Source organism: Setaria viridis, chromosome 5, assembly GCF_005286985.2.
Source record: "Setaria viridis chromosome 5, Setaria_viridis_v4.0, whole genome shotgun sequence".
Taxonomy (NCBI): Eukaryota; Viridiplantae; Streptophyta; class Magnoliopsida; order Poales; family Poaceae; genus Setaria; species Setaria viridis.
Window position 1 is genome coordinate 2399438 of NC_048267.2, and position 19544 is coordinate 2418981.

The 19544-nt window shown below is 44.0% G+C and overlaps 2 protein-coding genes and 1 long non-coding RNA gene across 8 annotated transcripts; 1 reads left to right on the forward strand and 2 right to left on the reverse strand.

Annotated features, from left to right (window-relative positions):
* Window positions 1-9365: 9365 nt before the first annotated feature.
* On the reverse strand, window positions 9366-14857 carry LOC117858505 (uncharacterized). The gene is made up of 2 exons (XR_004640976.2): window positions 13898-14857; window positions 9366-13808 (listed from the first exon to the last, which is right to left on the reverse strand). It is a non-coding gene; the product is annotated as an uncharacterized lncRNA (long non-coding RNA).
* LOC140222712 (transcription factor PHYTOCHROME INTERACTING FACTOR-LIKE 15-like) lies at window positions 9940-12959 on the forward strand. 6 transcript variants are annotated; one of them, XM_072293592.1, is made up of 8 exons: window positions 9940-10073; window positions 10152-11184; window positions 11269-11361; window positions 11465-11530; window positions 11620-11685; window positions 11785-12270; window positions 12393-12516; window positions 12620-12959. In XM_072293592.1, coding segments are annotated over exons 1-7 (1860 nt in total). In that variant the 5' UTR covers window positions 9940-10071; the 3' UTR covers window positions 12507-12516; window positions 12620-12959. The 6 variants fall into 6 exon arrangements, with proteins under 6 accessions (XP_072149693.1, XP_072149690.1, XP_072149691.1 ...); XM_072293589.1 differs by lacking the exon at window positions 9940-10073 and having other exon boundaries at window positions 10135-11184; window positions 12393-12526; window positions 12605-12959; XM_072293590.1 differs by lacking the exon at window positions 9940-10073 and having other exon boundaries at window positions 10135-11184; window positions 12393-12526.
* Window positions 14858-16021: 1164 nt separating the features above from the next.
* On the reverse strand, window positions 16022-19111 carry LOC117858504 (uncharacterized). The gene is made up of 8 exons (XM_034741578.2): window positions 18859-19111; window positions 18685-18747; window positions 18434-18595; window positions 18168-18350; window positions 17951-18081; window positions 17138-17306; window positions 16882-17011; window positions 16022-16395 (listed from the first exon to the last, which is right to left on the reverse strand). Exons 1-8 carry the CDS (start codon window positions 19081-19083, stop codon window positions 16199-16201), a joined length of 1260 nt encoding a protein of 419 aa, XP_034597469.1. The 5' UTR covers window positions 19084-19111; the 3' UTR covers window positions 16022-16198.
* Between the last annotated feature and the right edge of the window lie 433 nt (window positions 19112-19544).

A 19544-nucleotide genomic window follows, 5' to 3' on the forward strand; every position in this document is an offset into this window, starting at 1 on the left:
ACCATAGATCTTGGCGCCGTAGATCTTGGTGCCGAGCTATCTACCGCTACCTCTACGCGTTTCGAACTAAACAAGTATAATTATTCCGAGGAGTATGCAACAACCTAAGCTGTGGTTCAACTGGTTAGGAGGTAGACTTCTTATCCTGGAGACCTGAGTTCGAACTACCTGCACAACAGAGAAAAAAATAAAGAAAAAAATAAAATGTAGAAAAAAGGTTCAATAGTGGGGTTCGAACTCAGGTCTCCAGGATAAGAAGTCCACCAACCACAGCTTAGGTTGATGCATACTTCTCGGAATAATTATACTTGTTTAGTTCGAAACGCGTAGAGGTAGCGGTAGATAGCTCGGCGCCAAGCTTGGCGCCAAGATCCATGGCGCCAAGCCCCCGCCACGTCGGCATCCGCGTTAGCAGCTATGTATAGACCTTGGCGCCAGGATGGCTGGCGCCGAGACGTTGTAGCTTGGCGCCAGCGTGGATGGCGCCAAGCTAAGGGTCCATTTTTGGAATTGGTTCCGCCAGAGGCCTATTTGTGAGAATCTTTCGCAAAAAGGGAAAAAAACAAAAAAGTCGGTACCGAGTGGCCTCCTGCTGCTGTTGCCCTGCATGCTGCATGTTATGGTTGATGCGGTGATGCACGCTCCTCCTGATATTGTCTTGCAGGCTACAACGTGCACAAAATTGAATCATGGTGTGGAGGCTGCTAGGCGTGGTGGGCCGTGCGTTGGGTTTTGACGGGCTTCGAAGCCATAGCTCCTGTCTGGCTTCCACAAGCCATATAGGAGCCCCCGGTTGCCACTAGTCCAGAACATTTTTCCTTCCAATGCCCTTGGCTAGTATTACAATGTTGATATCACTGTACAAAATTCAATATCGTAAAAAATTCAACATTTTTTGAAGTGCCCTGGAGTTCTCGAAGAATACAGGATTTGAACTTTCAGTTTATATAAGGGCGAAGCAATGTAATCCTCACTATTTGATGTGTGAATTTTGAGTTGAATAATAAATGCAACGTGTATTGCCTCTTAAGTTGGTTTTGACCAAGTTAAAAAAATATCAACATCACCAGTATTAAATTAGTTTTATTAAATCCACGCTATAAAAATGTCTTATAGAGCATGTATTGAGATAAACTATAAGTAAAAAACGTAGGGAGTAGGAATTCTACAATATTGAATTTTTTTCACGTTAGCACTAGTATTACAATATTGATATTACTGTACAAGTACAACGAACTTTTAAGGTGTATTTGGTTGCATGCACCACATTATGTATGCATGGATGATTCTGGATGGTGGGGTTCAACCAATTTGCTTGTACCGTATAGTTCACTTCTATCAGTAGAATAATATATTAAGTAGTAGAATAATGTATTAAGTGGGATGGCTTCATCCTGGATAGGATGATACAATTTACCCAACCAAACAAAAAAATCATTGTTATTTTGAACCATTTCATACATCAACCACGTGAAAAGCTACACTGGATGTAGCTAGGCTCATAAATGCTCGGGAACATGGGCGACGTATCTATTCTGTGTATGGAATAGTAACGTGCAAGTTTTTCTCTCCGCCTCATACAAGGTATCGCCCAGGAGCCTCTGGACCTGGCATGGCAAGCACTCGGGAAGATAGCACCGGCGCGAGCGGCGTGCTGGTAGAGCCGTAGAGGCAACACTCTTTTGAAGGGATACGGACGGCACGTTGCGGGCTTTGCCTTGCAACTTGTGTACATAGGCAAAGCGAGCGAGCGAGCCCGATCGTGCAACGTGCGGTCTCCATCCACATTAATCCGCCTCCGCCGCCGTCGCCATCCCACAGGGTTACGTACCGAACATTCCAGCAGCGCGCGCGATGTCCGAACCGTCCTCACGTACGTCGCCCCGCCGCCGGCTTCCTCGAGCCAGAGGGGGCACCGGCCCCAACGGCGATGTACGGCCAGCAGCATTGGAACTGTTCGACTGGACTTATAAACCGTCTGAAAAGCTGAAACGGCTGATTTGTTATGAGAGAAAAATATTATTTGGTGGCTGATAAGCCTACTGTATGACCCGTCTTCTCGCTCTCCCCACCGTCTTCCGGTCGTCTCCGCCCCACGGTGCACGTCGCCGTCGTCGGGCGCCTTTGGCGCGGGCCCCGGCGCATCTTTCGCGCGCACGTGAACGTCCACGCGCCGCGCGTGCCCGGCGCCACCCTGCTCGAGCGACATCTCGCCATCGACGACGATGGCCGTGCGCACGCATCCCATCTCCTCCGTGCGCGCGAAACGTAGCCGCGGGTCGGCGTCAGGGGCCGCGCGGTCGCGGTCCGGCTGGTTTGCCCTCGCCCGGGAAGGATTTCGACGACGGATCGCGCGGCCAGCCGATTGCCGACACGGCGCATTGGCCACCTCGCGCGGAACCAGACAGAGCAGAGAGATGCCCAGACCCCCCCCCCCCCCCCCCCCCCCCCCTGCCTGCGGTGATGCCGCCGCCGTACGGAGGTCGCCGTCCGGCTCGGTGCCGCGCGCTGTCCGGGGTCCGACACCGGCGACACGAGATCCCTCCATCGCTGTAGCTTTGTAAGCTTCACCGCACCTTTATTCGTCAGCAAGACTCACCAGCCGTGGAGACTGCTTTTAATCTACCGGGTGGGGGCTTTGTTCTGATGAATCCAAGGCCAAGTGGACAGCTTTACCTGACATGAACAGTAGAGCGACGCACGTTCCACAAAAAAAGGGCAGGTTGGAAACTGAGGGGCTGCACAGCCCACGCACGCACAGATGCATTGTGCGTCTACGCGGTGCACCGGGCGACGAGGTGATGCGGTGGATCACGCCTACCTGCAGGCGTACATATGGCTCAGCGGTGTGCAACTTCAAAGACACGAGATCGTTAAGAATGCATATAATGTGTGGCTGTTCCTTCCTAACTCATCATATATAACCAAACTTTTTTGGAAGCAGGAGATCGACTCCCTTTCAGAGAATGATTATTTGAGTCGAGACGAGTCATCAGAAGGGATGTGCAAGACCATTATGGTTCACATTACTCGTGTTTTATTTTAAGTTGAACAGAGACAATTCCTCCTACGCATTCGTGTTTTCCAGATTGATAAAACTAACCCGACAATACAACAACCGCACACAATGCATTACACAGATCCGTTTCAGGGAAATTGCTACCACGTATCATATATATGTGCGTGGCTGTGTGATTAGTCATACATGCATGGTGCATAGAAAAGAGACATTCAAATTCAAATTGATTTCTATGTATAGTTTATGCTAATTTGATGCACACACATGATTTGGATATGGTCACTTTGTGATCCCTGGACCATAAGGTTTTCCCCAAATCACAATACACACATAGACATTCATAAAACAGACATGCATACTCAGCTCCTATAAATATACACACACAAAGAGCACGTCCAAGAGACTGAACCAGCAAATCTTGAGATTGACAAAATTACCACATGCGCCTCGCTATCCATAGGCATGTCACTTACTACTGAAAGTATATCTGAATATAATTCAGTATATCTGAATATATAAGTCGAGAACTCGAATCCGAGTAGATAGATTCCACCAAAATAAACCTAATCAGCTTGCAGACTACAAAGTTGAGGTGATCTCGTTATTCCTGCTAGGACATAATGGGGATCGATGGATTTTCCCTCCTGTTCATGCTATACCTGTGCAGCGAATTTACAACTCCAATTTCCACCCGCATAACTTATTATGCAAGGCAAAAGGATCGAAGTACATACAAGTGTCGCAATCAATTAGCCAAAAGCAAATTCAACAAGTCTCATGGACATTTATTTCTACTATGACTTCTACTGGTGTAAATCTTTGAGGGGCATGTGAGACATGCAAAATTTGATGATGATCAACATGTGCGACAAACTAACTTTTTGTCTGGTATGATTCAAGTCAATTTTCATATCTTCTATGATGTTTGACACAACAGATTGGTTATACATGCATTCATGACGCATAATGGGCTAAGAGCCATAGAAATCGTACACCATTCTTTTTGTCTCGCAAAGTCTGGCTGATGTGATGGACTCATGTATCTGCTACACAAATGTGCACATCGATAAGAATCTAAGGCAATGTGTCCTATATGTACCCCTGGAGAATAGTCTAAGTTACTATTCGGTTTGCTACCATCAGCTCTTCGTTTTTTTTTTTGCAAACCAACTGTTCAGTTTATCAACTACCTAGATACGCATTTAACTAATTTAATCCCTAACTATTTAAATTGATCAAATTTAGCCTCTAATATTTTTTCCATTTTTTGTTTGTCCTCATCTAAGTTGTGTTTATAAGTTCAAATTTCATGAGAGTGATATGTAAACGACAACATTATAATTGGAAGCCAAATATCGTAACTAATTATAAAAAAAATGAGGGTGGGCAACGGGGGATAAACCCCACCAGAAAATGGTTTGACCCCTGGTTGGTCACTACGGGCGCTTGGCATCATAACTAATTATAAAAGTTGTGTTTATAAGTTCTAACTCAACGAAGTCTGAGATAAGATATGCCTTATTATCCCTAGGATTAGATCAAATGTAGATCGGTGTCTTCACTAAATCAAAGCCTCAATAGTTGCCATTTTAAATTTGAAAGCGAATTTCATTATGGATACATATTTCAGCTTTCATTCTCATGTGTAGTGATGCGGTCAATGAGGATAATAACTTGTATGAACGATACTAATTTTTTATTCGTAATGAAATTATTCATTTTGTCATTGTCTTCACAAGCTATAATTTGGATGAAAAAGCTCCCACACATTTAAGGTATGGTTCCAGAAAGAAAATTTCTGGATAGTAGCCTTGCCTGCTTGCATCAATATCCTAGCACGTTTTGGAATTCTGGAGAGTACCACCAAGTACTCAAATTATTTTAGCTACCCAAGTCCGAGCGGCACCTACACCGTGAGAAACGAAAGCAGTACAGATCGATTTAAATTATTTTAGCTACCCAAGTCCAATTTTCAGACCACTGCATAGATGTAGTAGTTTAGGTACTGTAGATCAGTAAACAACAAAGCAACACGTGGAGAGGTGAGATGCCTACGTGCAGTCCGAAGAAGCATAAACCAAAGGGATGCTCAGGATTGAGTGGAATAAAGGGGAAACCGGATGACAGGATGAGATAAAATGGACAAAGCAATACTATTAACTTGGTAGGAAAAGAATGTCTGCATGGAGGATTCTTGAAAGGCGATAGCGATGCGATGGTACTAGAGCATGCAACTGTTAACTTGTGACAGAGAAAGGGGCGGGCAGGGAAGAAACCAAACGCTTATGTTTTATTTTGCTATACATAAAGATTTCTCTAGAGTACTAATTTCAAAGTAGAGACAATATATGCGTTACATATAACTAGTCCACCAACCCATGCTCCCGCACGGGCTAATAATTTTAGAAGCTATTGTATTTGAAAATTATTTAGAAATTAAACTCCTAGCTAATCATCAAAATTGATTACCTACTACTCTCTTATTTTTTTCAATACGTCAACATAATACTTATATAGATATGTACCTATCTTTGTCCAATTGTGATTGATTTTTAATTAATAATTACTCTATGCACTTTTTCATCCATATTCATACTCTTTCCATTTTGTATCGCACCTCCAATCTTCCATACATTATGTTTAGCATGCAAATCAATATTTTTCATCGATTCCTCACGTACATGTATAAATGGTCTAAATGGTGACACTCATCATGTGTATATACTTTAACTTAGTATTTTTATATTAATAATGACATAAATAGGTAATTTAGAATCATATATTAGTTTATTTTTGACATTTATGTATGATGCACATGAAGATAATTAGATTAATATTTAGATGTTTAATTTAGATTATTTTTAATAACAACTTACGTGGGTAATATAGATAAAATTTTAGAATGACATTTTAAGTTATGCTTTATAATGATATGTATTAGTAAATTGGATGAAGATTATGGGATTACTTTAGATTATTTTTTATAATAGCTGAGCTCGGTAATTTAGATATAGGTTTAGAGCTCATTTTTGAATATTTTCACAATGATAGTGGTGGGTAACTTTTTAGAAAATATAATAGATCAATGGCTATGATTATTAGAGTTTACAGGATTGGTGTTTGATGTTTTTGATTTTTATGAGAATTTGTCTCTTTTTTTCTAGCTTGTCTCATGGGAACTAATGCGGAGTCTCCGATGGAAAAAAAATAGGACTACATTGCTAAAAAATATTACCATAAGCTACCTCTCGTTTGTTAAATATTCAAACACAATAGATATATAATTATTATCTTCATCCAATTGTGATAGATTTTAGTTAGTAATTACTCTATAATATTTTCATCCACATTTATAATCTTTAATTTTTCACTTTGCATCGCAGGTATGTGCTTGAATTTGTTTAATGAACCCTAAGTTTGTGATACAATTTTAACATAGAAATCTATATTCTCATCACTTCCTCTATATCTTTATAAATGGTGACACATCATGTGTATAGACCTTAATTATTATATCATATACCAATAGTGCAAGATATAGACGATTTAGAATCATATATTGTTGTATATTTTAATTAAGGTTATTTGATTCAAACGTAGGGTTATTATGTTATTTTTAATAATGGCATGTGTGGGTAATATAGATGCAAATTTAGCAGGTTACTTTAAGTTTTTAAGTAATAGCGGTGGGCAATTTGATTGCAAATTAGGGGGTTATTTTAAATATTATTTATAATGGCATAAGTGGGTAATTTTGATGAAGATTAGGGGGTTACTTTAGTTTATTTTATATAATGACAGAGGTGGGTAATTTATATATAGATTTAGGGGGTTACTTTAGGCTATTTTCATAATGGCATATGTGGGTAATTTTTTAGAAAACATAATAGATTTAATGACTATGATGATTTGAATCTATCGATCAATGGTCGGATGTTTTGCTTTTTTGTGAGAATTTCTAGGATTTCTCTCTTTTTCTAGAGTGTCCACCTAGGAATCCTAGGTGGCTTCACCTGGAAGCTTCAAAAGAAGCCTCCAATTAGTAATAGTAAGATACCCCGGTTATGCTTCACAGGGCTTGCAGTTGGCTATTTCCAGAGGAGGAAACATGTTGTGTACTCATTGAAACACAAATACACATATAATAGATCAAAAGAGATTGATTGTAGTACGTGCATAATAAGAGACCAGAAGAGATTTCGTCAGTAGTAGATAGATGCTATAAAAGCACAAGCGAGCTGAGTGAAGCACCACCTAGATCGGCTCCGGAACATTATTATTTCGTCTTTTATTGTGATTATTTAGCATTTGATCGAACCCTGTGTCAATGCTTACACCAACATGTCTTGTCGTACCAACCAAGGCATATTGCAAAAAATTTCCACAAGTTAATGATGCATGCAGACAAGAACAACGTTTTTGAGCCAAGAAGGATAGGCAGTGAATGGCTGGACCAATGATGACCACAACAGATCTCATTTTTTTTAAAAAAAAAGAAAATTCATGCAGTGTTTGTAATAGAGTATAGTTATGTGCCGGTTTGAAGTATGAAATTAGATCATTATTACCGGCAGAATTCCACGCGATGGGTTACAATTTGTTCTTTCATGAGTGCAAATACGCTTTGGTTGGATCAACCTGACTGGCTAACCAGTTTTTTCTTCTCTCTGCATAGTATAAGACCCTTCCGTTTCAACGTACAAGTCATTTTAATTTTTCTAGATACACGATTTGTTATCTCTAGATACAAAATATGTTTGTGTTTGGTTGGGTGTATCATTTGATTCATGTATAAAATGATTCAAAATAATAATGATCATTTTGTCTAGTTGGGTGAATTGTACCAACTCATTCATGAAGCCATCCCACTTAATACATTATTCTATTAATAGGAGTGAACCATGTGGTACAAATTGGTTGAACCTCACTATTTAGAATCATCCATGCATGCATCATGTGGTGCATGCAACCAAACATCCTCGTATGAGTCTAAATAAACTAAAACGACCTAGGTGACATAAGAGTAATAGCTTAATAAGGTAGAGCAAATAATTTGTGCAGTCGTGTGAAAATCTTCTCTGATGCCTACAGCTACCTACTCAGCAGATGCCTACAACTGTCTCCGTTAAATACTCGCAGTAGCTCACCTATATATTATATATAAAAACCATAGTATGCTCATGCGTCATGCATACCTGATTGCCCGAATTCTGATGCACCGTTGGTTCCGTCTCCAAATTGAGTAAGAAGGCTAGCCGACAGAAGCACGCCCATACTCTCCATAGCTCAGCATGCCATATGTTTTTAATGCGCCAAACACGCCACGTGCCCGTCCCCCGAGAAAGTCACCGGGGAGTGGACGATCCCGTGGCTGCTTTTGCGTTTTCGCAACACCACCAAAAAAAGAAAGTACTAGGTTACCCTCTGATTAGCAGTTTTAGCACCACTCATCAGGTCGCCGTGGAGAGATTAATTTAGCCGGAGCAAGTCAAACCACTCACCAAGTCCTCGCGCTCTCTTTAGCCTTCTTGAGCCGGATCAATGATTAGCGGTGGCAGCACACACAGTACGTGCGTGACCGCGAGGGAGCAGCTAGCTTTCGCACGCTTTGTAGCCGGACGTTATCATCGCCCCCGCGCCTTTCTTTATCATCAGTGGAGTGTGTCTCCTCAAGAGTGCCCTCGGCGAGTCCTCTCGTCATCATCGGCCGATGCGACCACCACCGACCCCCATACCCGCACGGACTCCGCACACACATCTGGGGCTGGATCCGCTGCCCCAAAGTGGCTTTGCCTGAATGCCTTCAGCTAGCTAGTTCCCGTTCTTTTCTGCCGCTCTCTGCTTTAGCAGCAGCGATGCCGCTTTTGGCTTTGCAGACGAGTCCCTGCCATGCGCCGCTGGGACTTGCAGTTGTTAAGGTGGATGCCCAGGGATCGATGGCAAGTACATGTACACTTGGGTGATGCAGTCGCGGATAGCGCAGGCTGTCAACTGCTGCAGGGCAGGGCAGCACGAGCTGCAGCAGTGTTCCCTGCTGCTCACCATTCATTTGATGGATGGATTTGGTCCCCCCGCTCCCCCGATCACCCAATCATTTAGATCTAGCTGTGCGGAAAATAGTGCTAGCTACAGCAGCTAGTAGTAGCTACTCCACTTACCAAGGTGGAATGTAGTGAACCATGGATTGGATTCGCGCTATACACTTCTGATGAACCCTATCATATTTTATCTATACATAAATTCATTCTGCACCCTGATAGATCTTTCTTACAGCCTACTATGCGACAGTAAGTAGATAGACAAGCTAACTAACATTGAATTAAAAAAACTATAATAAGATGCCATGTCAAGGTTACTATGTGTGTTATCTTATGGTAGCTCAGGTCCTAATTGACTTCTAGTAACCAAAAAAGGTTTATTGCTAGTAGGTAGTAGCTACAGAGCATGGGATCGGCACCTAGTATTGAAACAGTATGGCGGAGCCAACTGCGCCTAGAAAATAATTGACGCTGTACCCAACTCCTAACTAGGAGGAGGGGGTCAGGCCAGAGGGGAGCATAGCATAAATCCAAGAGGGGAAGAGTACAAGGAAGATACTGTGGCTAGCACAGTGGGCGGATACACACACACATACCTTGCGGCGGGCGGGTACAGAGCACCGCCTAGGCCGCTGCGTTGCGTTGCACATTTTTGCCCGTCTTATCTGCTTGTCCATTTCCATCCACCGCCTGCCCCAGCCCAGGTCCCCACATCTTATCTCCCGCAGGGCAACACAGTGCAGCTGCCCTCCCCGCTCGCTGTTAACTGCCATTTCCCACCGAGACCGAGAGCTCCCAACCTCCCTCCTGTAGCCAAGCCAAGGTCTCAGCTCCTGAGCGACGAGAAGCAGCAGAGGCGAACCGGTTAGCCGTCGTGTTCGATCAACAGACAATCCGCTGTTGCGCCGCCGTCAGTTCCCTCTCCCAGTGCGTGCTCACCTCCAGCAGGCGTGCCCTGCTGTCCTCTCCTGCTTGCCGCGAGCCCCCCTGTCGTCCACCGAGCTCCCGGCCCAGATGTGAGTGATCCTTTTGCCTCCCAGCTGATGCTTGTATTTCCATCGGTTCTTGCTTGCTTACATGTACGTGGGATGCAGGTCCGACGGCAACGAGTTCGCCGAGCTGCTATGGGAGAACGGGCAGGCAGTGGTGCACGGCCGGAGGAAGCAGACGCAGACTTCGTTCCCGCCCTTCACCTGCGCTGCTGCCAGCAGCAGCCGGGCTCAAGAGAAGCAGCCGGGAAGCGACCCCGTGGCGCTGTTCAAGACGGGAGGTGTCTTCGGCGCCGGTGGATTGGTAACATCGGTTCACGACTTCTCTTCCGGCCTAGACGCCACCCGTGACAACGGTGATCTTGATGACACCGTGCCCTGGATCCACTACCCCATCATCGAGGAAGACAGCGCCGCCGCACCTGCCCTTGCAGAGAGCTACAGTCCAGATTTCTTCTCGGAGCTCCATGCAGCGGCAGCGGCGGCAGCCGCGACCAACCCCAGCTCTCTGCCGCCGCCTATCCAGCACACCACCAACAACAGAAGCACCCCGATTGCCACCACCAGCAGAGAACCAGAACCCTCGAAGGAAAGCCACCGCATGCCAGTTCCAGGTCCAGCCACCAGGCCCGAACCACCACAAGCCGAGTTCGCGGCCACCAAGCAGACTCGGCTGGGAGGTGGCGCAGAGGGCTTGATGAACTTCTCCCTCTTCTCTAGGCCGGCAGCCATGGCGCGAGCTAGCCTGCAGAGCGCACAGAGGCCACCACAAACAGGCACAGACAAGGCGTCCAATGTCACCACGAGTACCCGCGTGGAGTCCACGGTTCTCCAGTCATCCATCGGGCCAAGAACTACTCCTGTGTTCACGGACCAGAGGACGGCGTGGTCACAGCCCAAGGAGGTTCGGTTCTCATGCACGGCAGCGCCAACCGCTGGTAACCTGCAGCAAGAGATGCCCCGGGACAGACTTGGCAGCATGACTCTGCAGAAACAGGTCAAGACCAGGAAGGAGCCTGAGGCCGCAGTCGCTACTTCGTCAGTCTGCTCCGGCAATGGAGCTGGAATAGGAAATGATGAGTCCTGGCGCCAACACAAGAGGAAGAGTCAAGCCGAGTGTTCTGCTAGCCAAGATGATGTAAGTAGATAATATGATATTGAATGTATTTGATCTAAACATATACCTTGCAGTGCTAATTGTAGGATTACTGGTCCTCTTCAGGATCTTGAAGATGAGTCCGGTGGTGCCAGAAGATCTGGCAGCAGAGGCACGAAGCGCAGCCGCACCGCCGAGGTGCACAATTTGTCAGAAAGGGTAAGCAGGCCGCTTCACAATGCATTCAGAACAGGCTAATTTCCTTGCCTTCAAACCTGTGCTGCAATTGAGCTGATGGCATTATAATGCAACAAACCTGCAGAGGAGAAGAGACAGGATCAACGAGAAAATGCGTGCCCTGCAAGAACTCATCCCCAACTGCAACAAGGTACGGCTAGCCATTCTACCACCTACTTCCTCGTCTATCTCTTGGTCCCAGAGGCATTTGGTACCAACAGATGTATCGTCCTTTTGCAGATTGACAAAGCCTCAATGCTAGACGAAGCGATTGAGTACCTCAAAACCCTTCAGCTTCAAGTTCAGGTGCACTGACACCACCTAATTCCAAATGTAACTTGATTCTTTCAGATGAATGCAAATACAGATGCTCTGACAAGATGTGCGGTTCTCTTTGGCACACAGATGATGTCCATGGGAAGTGGGCTGTGCATTCCTCCAATGCTGCTGCCACCAACCATGCAGCACTTGCAAATCCCCCAAATAGCTCATTTCCCTCATCTCGGCATGGGATTGGGGTATGGGATGGGTGTCTTCGACATGAACAGCAGCCCAGCGGTTCCCTTTCCGTCCATGCCTGGTGCTCACTTCCCTTGCTCAATGATCCCAGGCACGACAGCACAAGGTCTTGGGATGCCTGGAAGAAACACGGTACCAATGTTTGGACTTCCCGGACAAGCAATACATCCATCAGCATCTAGTGTACAGCCATTCCCATCTTTGGCTGGCCTTCCTGTTAGGCCAAACCTGGCCCCTCAAGTCTCAGCGGCCATGGCTAACATGGTGCAGGAGCAACATCAAGACGTAGCAACTCAACAGCAGCAGAATATGAATAGTGAAGCTCGACAGGGAACAAATACAGGAGATCCAGAATTACAGACCATCCTGCAGGTAGCATTTCACAAATAATACAAAAATAGATGAAAATAATTTCACCAGTTCTTGTCTGGATCTCTTATATATATATGTGTGTGTGTATATATATATATATCCAATTTGCACAATTCTTCCAGGTTGAGAACCGGCATTTTAGTGTACCCTCTTCAGCACAAACAGAAAGTGGTCCGTTTCTGGATAGTGGCGGCAACAGGACTGATACTGCAGGGAGAAATGGGGCTGAAACATAAACACCAGCCTGTAAGTCTAAGTGTGTGACCTGACTCCAGTGCTAAAGTTTAGTGAAATTACTGGATTTTGCACAAAACTCTCATGGTAAAGTACACAGCTCATGATTTTTCAGGTCCCAACTAACAAGCTCCATATGTGAAACTTAGCTAGTCATCCTGGAACAACTTACCGTATTTCAAGATCCATGAAGCTGATCTATCACTTGACAAGAGAGCCCAATCAATCGAGATGGAATTGTTGGCAGGAAGCCTAGCTTTAGTGAGCTAAGATGCTCGAAAGTTTTGTGTAAAATATAGATGGTAGGTGCAACCTGGTTACAAGCTGCAAGTCTTAACAGCCAGTGCAGTTTTCCTTAGTAGTTTTTCTTGCTTCACTGAAGTCTTCTTGGACCAATATGTCTTATTTTCCAAACATATTATGGAATCATACGCAAAAGGATCTCAGTTACCATATACTGGCTCTGCTTTAACTATATCTCTTCCTGTGCAGATAACAATGAGCTAACTATCCAGAGCCACACTCTTAAGTAGATATGTAACCACATTCTTCCACAACTATGTACATGGAGCCAAAAGATAACTATTATGAAAGTTCTAGCAATAGCCAGTAGTGACACTAAAGTTAAATATAATTTGAACATCAAGAAGCAGATAGAAGCAATTTACTTGATTCTAAATGGAACAAACTATTAAGCATATTTATCATGCAGATGATGTGTACATTCAACATGCTTTTTGCCGCATGTTCTTAACTATTGAGTTTGCCACCACAAAAAAAGAAGCAGCAAAAGATGCAATCTACATGCTGCTTGATCGATTTATTTCTTTAAAAGGGTATATTGTTTGGATGTAAGGTCACAGGTTACGGAAGAGAGGTCCATAAAAAAGGAAGCTTCTGACGAGCATGCAAAAAGCTCAATCATGAATATATTTACTTATGCTTGATTACATGATAGCGTCAGCACGTCAGACTTCAAGTGTCACCTTTGCTTGCCCATCAGGAAGCAGACATTAAATTATTAGTGACAATATAATTGTTATGCTATACTTAATGACAATAATAAAATAAGTTCAGGACCCAGCATGTAGGCAGGTACAATGTAAGAACGAAAAGATGGGGCTCAATTTTATCAGAAATGCCGGTCGTGAAAAAAAATATTCAGAAATGCTACTCATGAATGAAGAGTCTTAAAGTATGTGCATCTTTCGCCAAGAAGAAACAAGCACGCACCTCAGTTTACTACTAGCTCATTTGCCCTGGCATTTTCAATCTTATGTTTTTCATTGCCCTGCAACATCAGTCTACAGTAAACTGTGTAAGAGGATAAGCTAGTTATGGTATCTAGCATTATTGTACTACTTAATGGAGGTACAGGATTGCTTTTCCCTACCTATTTTATTCCTGATTTGACATAACTTTGAAGACCGGTGTGGACAGGCATCTGATAGATTCATGCATCTATGCATGTGGAGAAAGCACAAGCGAAGTCCCCTCCAATAATTCAGGTCTTATCATTCAGACCTAGGTGTTGTCGTCAGTTTTCAGGCCTATCATCAGATCGTCCATTGATGGACCTTGCTCCCCTCAAAACGAGGAAATGCTGTGCTCCTCGCAAGATAGACCTTTGCCAGCTTATCCTATGCTTCTCTTTTCTTTTCCTCCTCCCCCTTTTCATTACCAATATTTTACTAGCTCCATCCCGAGTTGTATCTTTTGGTCAGCACCTATCCATGCCCTGATCATCTACAGTAAGGAAAATCACAGACAACGATACCTGAGAAAGGAAACACCGATGTTTACATATTCAAGGACTGAAGTGGGTCCAGCAATGAAAACATTTCATGTGGTGCTCGTTGGTCACGACCACGCACAAGATAAGGTAACTCTATTGTCTTTATTCTAGATAATATTCCAGAGAAACTTAGATTTGTACTATGATAGGCTCAAAATTTGGGTCACACAGTTAATCTTACTGAGATCCAGCTGAGATTCTTCGGTTTGCACCACAGTTTTCACAGTGGCTTCCAACCAAGCAGTGTAAGCTAGGTACATAACAATGATTAAAAGCTAATGGATCATTTCCATCCGCTATGATACCAACTATTGGATCTGCCCTAAATTCTTTGGGAGCTGTCCCCATTTACAATTATTCAATAGCTTTATCTGCCCACATGTTTATCTGCCTAACCGTGGCTTAGTGTGAGTGGAGTGTGTTGGGGAGGTTGCGGCCTCTCCTGTTACCATTGTACATTTTGCACGACTTCCTTTCTTAATGAAATGACACGCAGTTCTCCTACGTTATTCGAGAAAAAAAACGACATTTCAAACTCAGGTACTTGACACCTGATACTTTTTATTTGAATTAAGTCAATAGTTTGTTAATAGATGCAATAGTTGCAGGTAGAAAATAGATAACTAAAATTTGTTTAATCATGACATTTTCTTAATATTCAAAAACTAGGCAAACTATATTTTTGTCACACACTCAACCCAAGGAGTTAAAATTTGTGTACAAATCAAGTGAAGCCAGAAGAAATTTGCCTGTTTTAATAAAGTATAATCTACTAGCTGTTACGCCATGGGAACTAGCTAGAAGCTGCAAAATGATGGGCAATGTCCTGTGGTTTAAACAGTTCTAAGAACCCCACAACTGTTGACCATAATCTCCTAGCGTAATATTAAGTTAAGCACACCATGCCTAACTAACTTATATAGTAGTGAGAAAGCTACGGCTATGGCCCAGCACAATTGTTTACACCCTTTAGTCTTTTTTTTAATCCTCACATCATAGAAAAAGGGGCTCAGATAAGCATGTTCCAGTTTCAGGCTTTATGTTCCTGTTCTGAGCCTGTGATAAACTGTTAGCAGTTTAGCACTAGCATCACCTGTAACGAGTATCTATACAGATGAAAAAGCTTTATAATAGCTTAAAAGAAGACTTCTTAATTTGGAAACTCCATAGACTCACCAATCAAATAGATTCTTCAGTCCTCCTACATTTAGTGTTGCTGACCTTTCTCATTCGGAGTAAGACTGGTCTCAAAATGTCAGCATCATGAAGAAGAAACAGAGCAGACAAATCACTTCCATTGCTAAATATTTAAGATCCACCCGCAGATGTTCCATCCATTCTCCATCATCCTTCAGGTAGCAATGATAAGAAGGGCTCACAATTCAACAAAGATAGCTGATATTATAAGAAGTCAACTTTATGAAAGGATGAAGTTACAACCTGACACATCACAAAGCAACATCACAAACATGGTGATGCATATGATTTATTTCCGAAAAGCCCAACATTATCCTATAGTGAGATGAGTTCATTGATGTTTTGGATAGATGCCAAATAAAAATGTGAACCATAGGTTCACTGCATAGAAAACAACCAAACATGTAGACATCATAGCAGAGGGCGGAATATCAGCATAGTGAAGTAAAATTGAACAATATGCGTCAAACAGTATATGAACTAATGTGTTGATACCACAAGTTTCAAAAAGTAGGAGGCAAACTGTTGAGGATCAATAAAATAGCAAGCATAGTGCACCCTTATCAGGAATATATTTGCAACAAAGTTACCCTTTTGTAAGGATGTCGTCAGAACAAACACAACACATACAGAGGGGACAAGACGATTCAACTAGATTACACTATGTATAGATCAAATTGATTTAAGTGAAAAATGGAGCAGTTAGATGGCCTCGAGTTTAATGCTTGATAGGTTATTGCTCAATGATTCAATCACTTCATCAGGAGATTCCTCATTCGAATGTGCCACTGGTTCTTGAACTTGAATATGAGGGATCTCATCCTGCAATTCTGCTTCAAGCTTCCTGAACTCTTCCTCAATATCGCCTTCATCATCTATTGACTGGAGTGGTGCTGATTCTGCAAAGTAACTTGGTCAGAATGTAACAGAAAGACATAAATTACATAGAAAATCATTAGTCTTTTTAAGAGATGACTGTAAACCAGATGCCTATATATATCTAGAAGTACATGGGGCGCATAAGGATCAGACAAAAACAGTATGAACTAAATCTAGACTAACACTAACACAATTCCTTCTATAACTATAGCCAATCCATACGTGTGAAGTTTGCAATGGAAGCAATGGTAACATAGTGCAGTTTATTGTTCCCACAAGACAACTGAGAACATTATCATTTATCCAGCATTGTTTACAAGCAAGATACAATTCATGTCCAACCCACAATTCTTGTTCTAGTATTTAACTCAAGAGTCCATCATGATCATGCTATTGTCTTTCCTTAATTAGAAAGAGCTCTGTATGCAAGCAACATTACCTTAAGTTGTTAAGATGGTTGATTAAAAGCTCTGGAATTCCTAGTAAAAGAACCCCAAACAACTTACCCAGGGCAGCATCAACTTCTCTTTGTGCAGCAACAAGCTCATCAACCTCCTTCAGATGGACATTAACCTCCTCTATGCTGACATTGTTTTCCTTCATTGCCTGGATACCAATTTGTATTGCCTCATAGACCTAGTAGCATGTACAGAATTAATTTTTTATGCAACAACATGTCTATTGTTTGTAATATAAACGAACAAATAATTTAACTACTCATTGTCATTTTAGAGTATGTACATTTGTAAAAAAATATGGCACCTTCTTAGTTGATTCAGCACTAGCAATCAGGCTGATGACTTCTTCAACCCTTTCTAACAACTGCATGCATCTGCTCCGGCTTTGTGAGAATACTTTAGACTGCCTCGCATAACGATAAGCAGCCTGTTTGTCCCTGGACTTGAAGAATGCCAATGCCCTTCTCCTTGAACTATCATAAGATATTTTTTTAACAAAGCAGAACAATTTTAGCACCAGCAGTTATCAAAGTCCACTCTAATCATACTAAGTTTATGAAATTCAGCATCAATCCATAGTGCACAGTCTTCAGTTCTTCATTTAAACTAGATCTCCCTAATGCTATGTTAATATACCCATGATTGTATGACCACCTAATTTTCAATATTGTGAAGAAACAATTCATCCAGCAGCCAAACACAGGAAGTTGAAACCCTAAGAGAAATTTGATATCACAAACACAACAAGCAGTAGCACTACAAAGGGATGAGAATGTGATGGAAAACCCAATAGCATGAAAATGTCAAATCCAGTGGCTGGAAGCAACAGACTGGCCCTTTCCCAATGCAGTCAGATAGGGAAAATTATAGTAACCTCACTATTTATGTGTTTGTTTTATTGTGTTGAAGCTGGATGGATCATGTTCAGCAACCAGAAATAGTTAACCTTGTGTTGCATTTCTGTGTATGAAACTGGCCATTGAAGTGTCATATGCTGAAATGTATAGTCTTAGTCAGCAATCTATAGAAAGCAACATATGCAAAGAATGTCCTTTTGAAAGTCAAAACACTTGAGTGGTATATCAAATTGTAGATTGAAATTGCGAAATGTACTAACATCTCCCATCTGCGATCAAGCACATCAAGCTGCTGCTGCAACCTCTCTTCTGTCCAAACTAAGTGCAAGGTGTCATGGTCAAGCTTGGATACAGCAGGAACTTGAGCAGAGTTGAGTGCAAACTTGACACCCTGCAGGCATGAATCCAACTGAAGCAAATACAGCAGGGCACTTGCTTCAGCGGGAGCAATAGAATGCACAACAAAAGGGATCATACCTCAATATGGTCCTGCTTCCTGGCTACAAGGTACCGAGCTTTCCCAGATTGCGTCAAGAAACATAATGCGGCATGAGCACCCTCCTGATCGCTGAAGAAGCTATTGAATCTGCTGATCGTTACAACACATGTCGATGTCCAATGAGAGTCACTTAACTGCCTAGCAATATCTGCAGCCCTTTCCTGCAATGGACTAGCAGCGAAACGCATCAGAATTCCAGCATCCAACCAAGCAACTACACTTGGGGTCCATCATTTTGGCATACCTCGACCAACGATTTGAACACGAGGATGTCCTCCTGCAAAACCGGCCGCCTCGAGCTGATGGCCATCTGGCTCACCCTCCTGACCAGCTGGTACAGGCTCCCCGTGGACGGATCGATCAGCTCGGATTTCAGCAGTATGTCCCCATCTGCGCGCATCTCTTCCTGCAAAATGCCCGTAAATTCAAAGTTCAACAGTTTCCCCGATCACCGCAGTAACAACGTAATCTGAAATTGTCGTGGGAAGGACAGACCAGAACTTGCGGCAAGCAGAGCGGCGTGATCCCCCCGGGACGCGCGAACCAGACGCTCGTCACCTGCAGTTTGTCGCCGGCGTCGCGTCAGAATACGAGAGAGGGAGTGAATCCGAGAGGGTTAGGAGGGGGGAAGCGACTAGCGAGAGGAGGGGGATTGAGCGGGATGCTTACGAGGTGCGCGGGGGCGGAGCAGAGGCGGAGCCGCCGCGCGACGCGGAGCAGGAGGTCCTTCCAGAAGAGGAGCGTGGGCTGGGGCCAGTCGCGGCGCTGCCCCGTGAAGGCCTTGAACCTGGCGCGAAGGTCGGCGCCGTCGGGGTCGTCCCACCAGCCGACCGCGCCCACCTCCGCCCGCACCGCCGCCTCCCACCCCTCCCCGTCCCCCTCGCCGGAAGCCATGGTAACCGGGACGCGAGGCGCTGCTGCGGCGGTGGGCTCGCCGGGAAGCGAAACGAATTGCGGAAGCGGGGGATTTCGAGAGCCGCGTTGGGGAAGGGAGAGTCGAGGAAATGGGGAAATTTCCTGGGCCTCGTTCTGTAAGTGTGACTCAAGGCCTGTGGTGGTTCATTCGTCGCTACTTTTGGCCCAGTTTGAATCAGGCCACGAGGCCCATCAAGCCTGACCAGGTCTCTACTACACAGCCCAAGCCTTCTCAGGGCCGCCGAACAGCCGAGCCCACCACACGGCTCCCTCGTGAGTGCCTTTCGGAGTGGGCACAATCTGAGAGCAGGGACAGACATGAGTGAGAGAGACGGACAGACCCGTGTCGTCGTCATCGCAGGGGAGCACGGCACTAATTGCGGCTCGCTGCTGCGTTAGTGCCGCGGCCCCGAGCCGTCGCTGTCCGGATGGACGCCGTC

What these genes read in the sequence shown, in the direction of transcription:
- LOC140222712 (XM_072293589.1), top strand. Translation starts at nt 10,135, where the DNA reads ATGTACGTGGGATGCAGGTCCGACGGCAACGAGTTCGCCGAGCTGCTA. An exon ending in CCCTTCAGCTTCAAGTTCAG is followed by an intron (nt 11,686 to 11,784) that starts GTGCACTGACAC and finishes TTTGGCACACAG; the next exon opens with ATGATGTCCATGGGAAGTGG. An exon ending in AATTACAGACCATCCTGCAG is followed by an intron (nt 12,271 to 12,392) that starts GTAGCATTTCAC and finishes CAATTCTTCCAG; the next exon opens with GTTGAGAACCGGCATTTTAG.
- LOC117858504 (XM_034741578.2), bottom strand. Translation starts at nt 19,083, where the DNA reads ATGGCTTCCGGCGAGGGGGACGGGGAGGGGTGGGAGGCGGCGGTGCGG. An exon ending in TGTTCAAATCGTTGGTCGAG is followed by an intron (nt 18,351 to 18,433) that starts GTATGCCAAAAT and finishes AGTCCATTGCAG; the next exon opens with GAAAGGGCTGCAGATATTGC. An exon ending in CTTGATCGCAGATGGGAGAT is followed by an intron (nt 17,307 to 17,950) that starts GTTAGTACATTT and finishes ATCTTATGATAG; the next exon opens with TTCAAGGAGAAGGGCATTGG.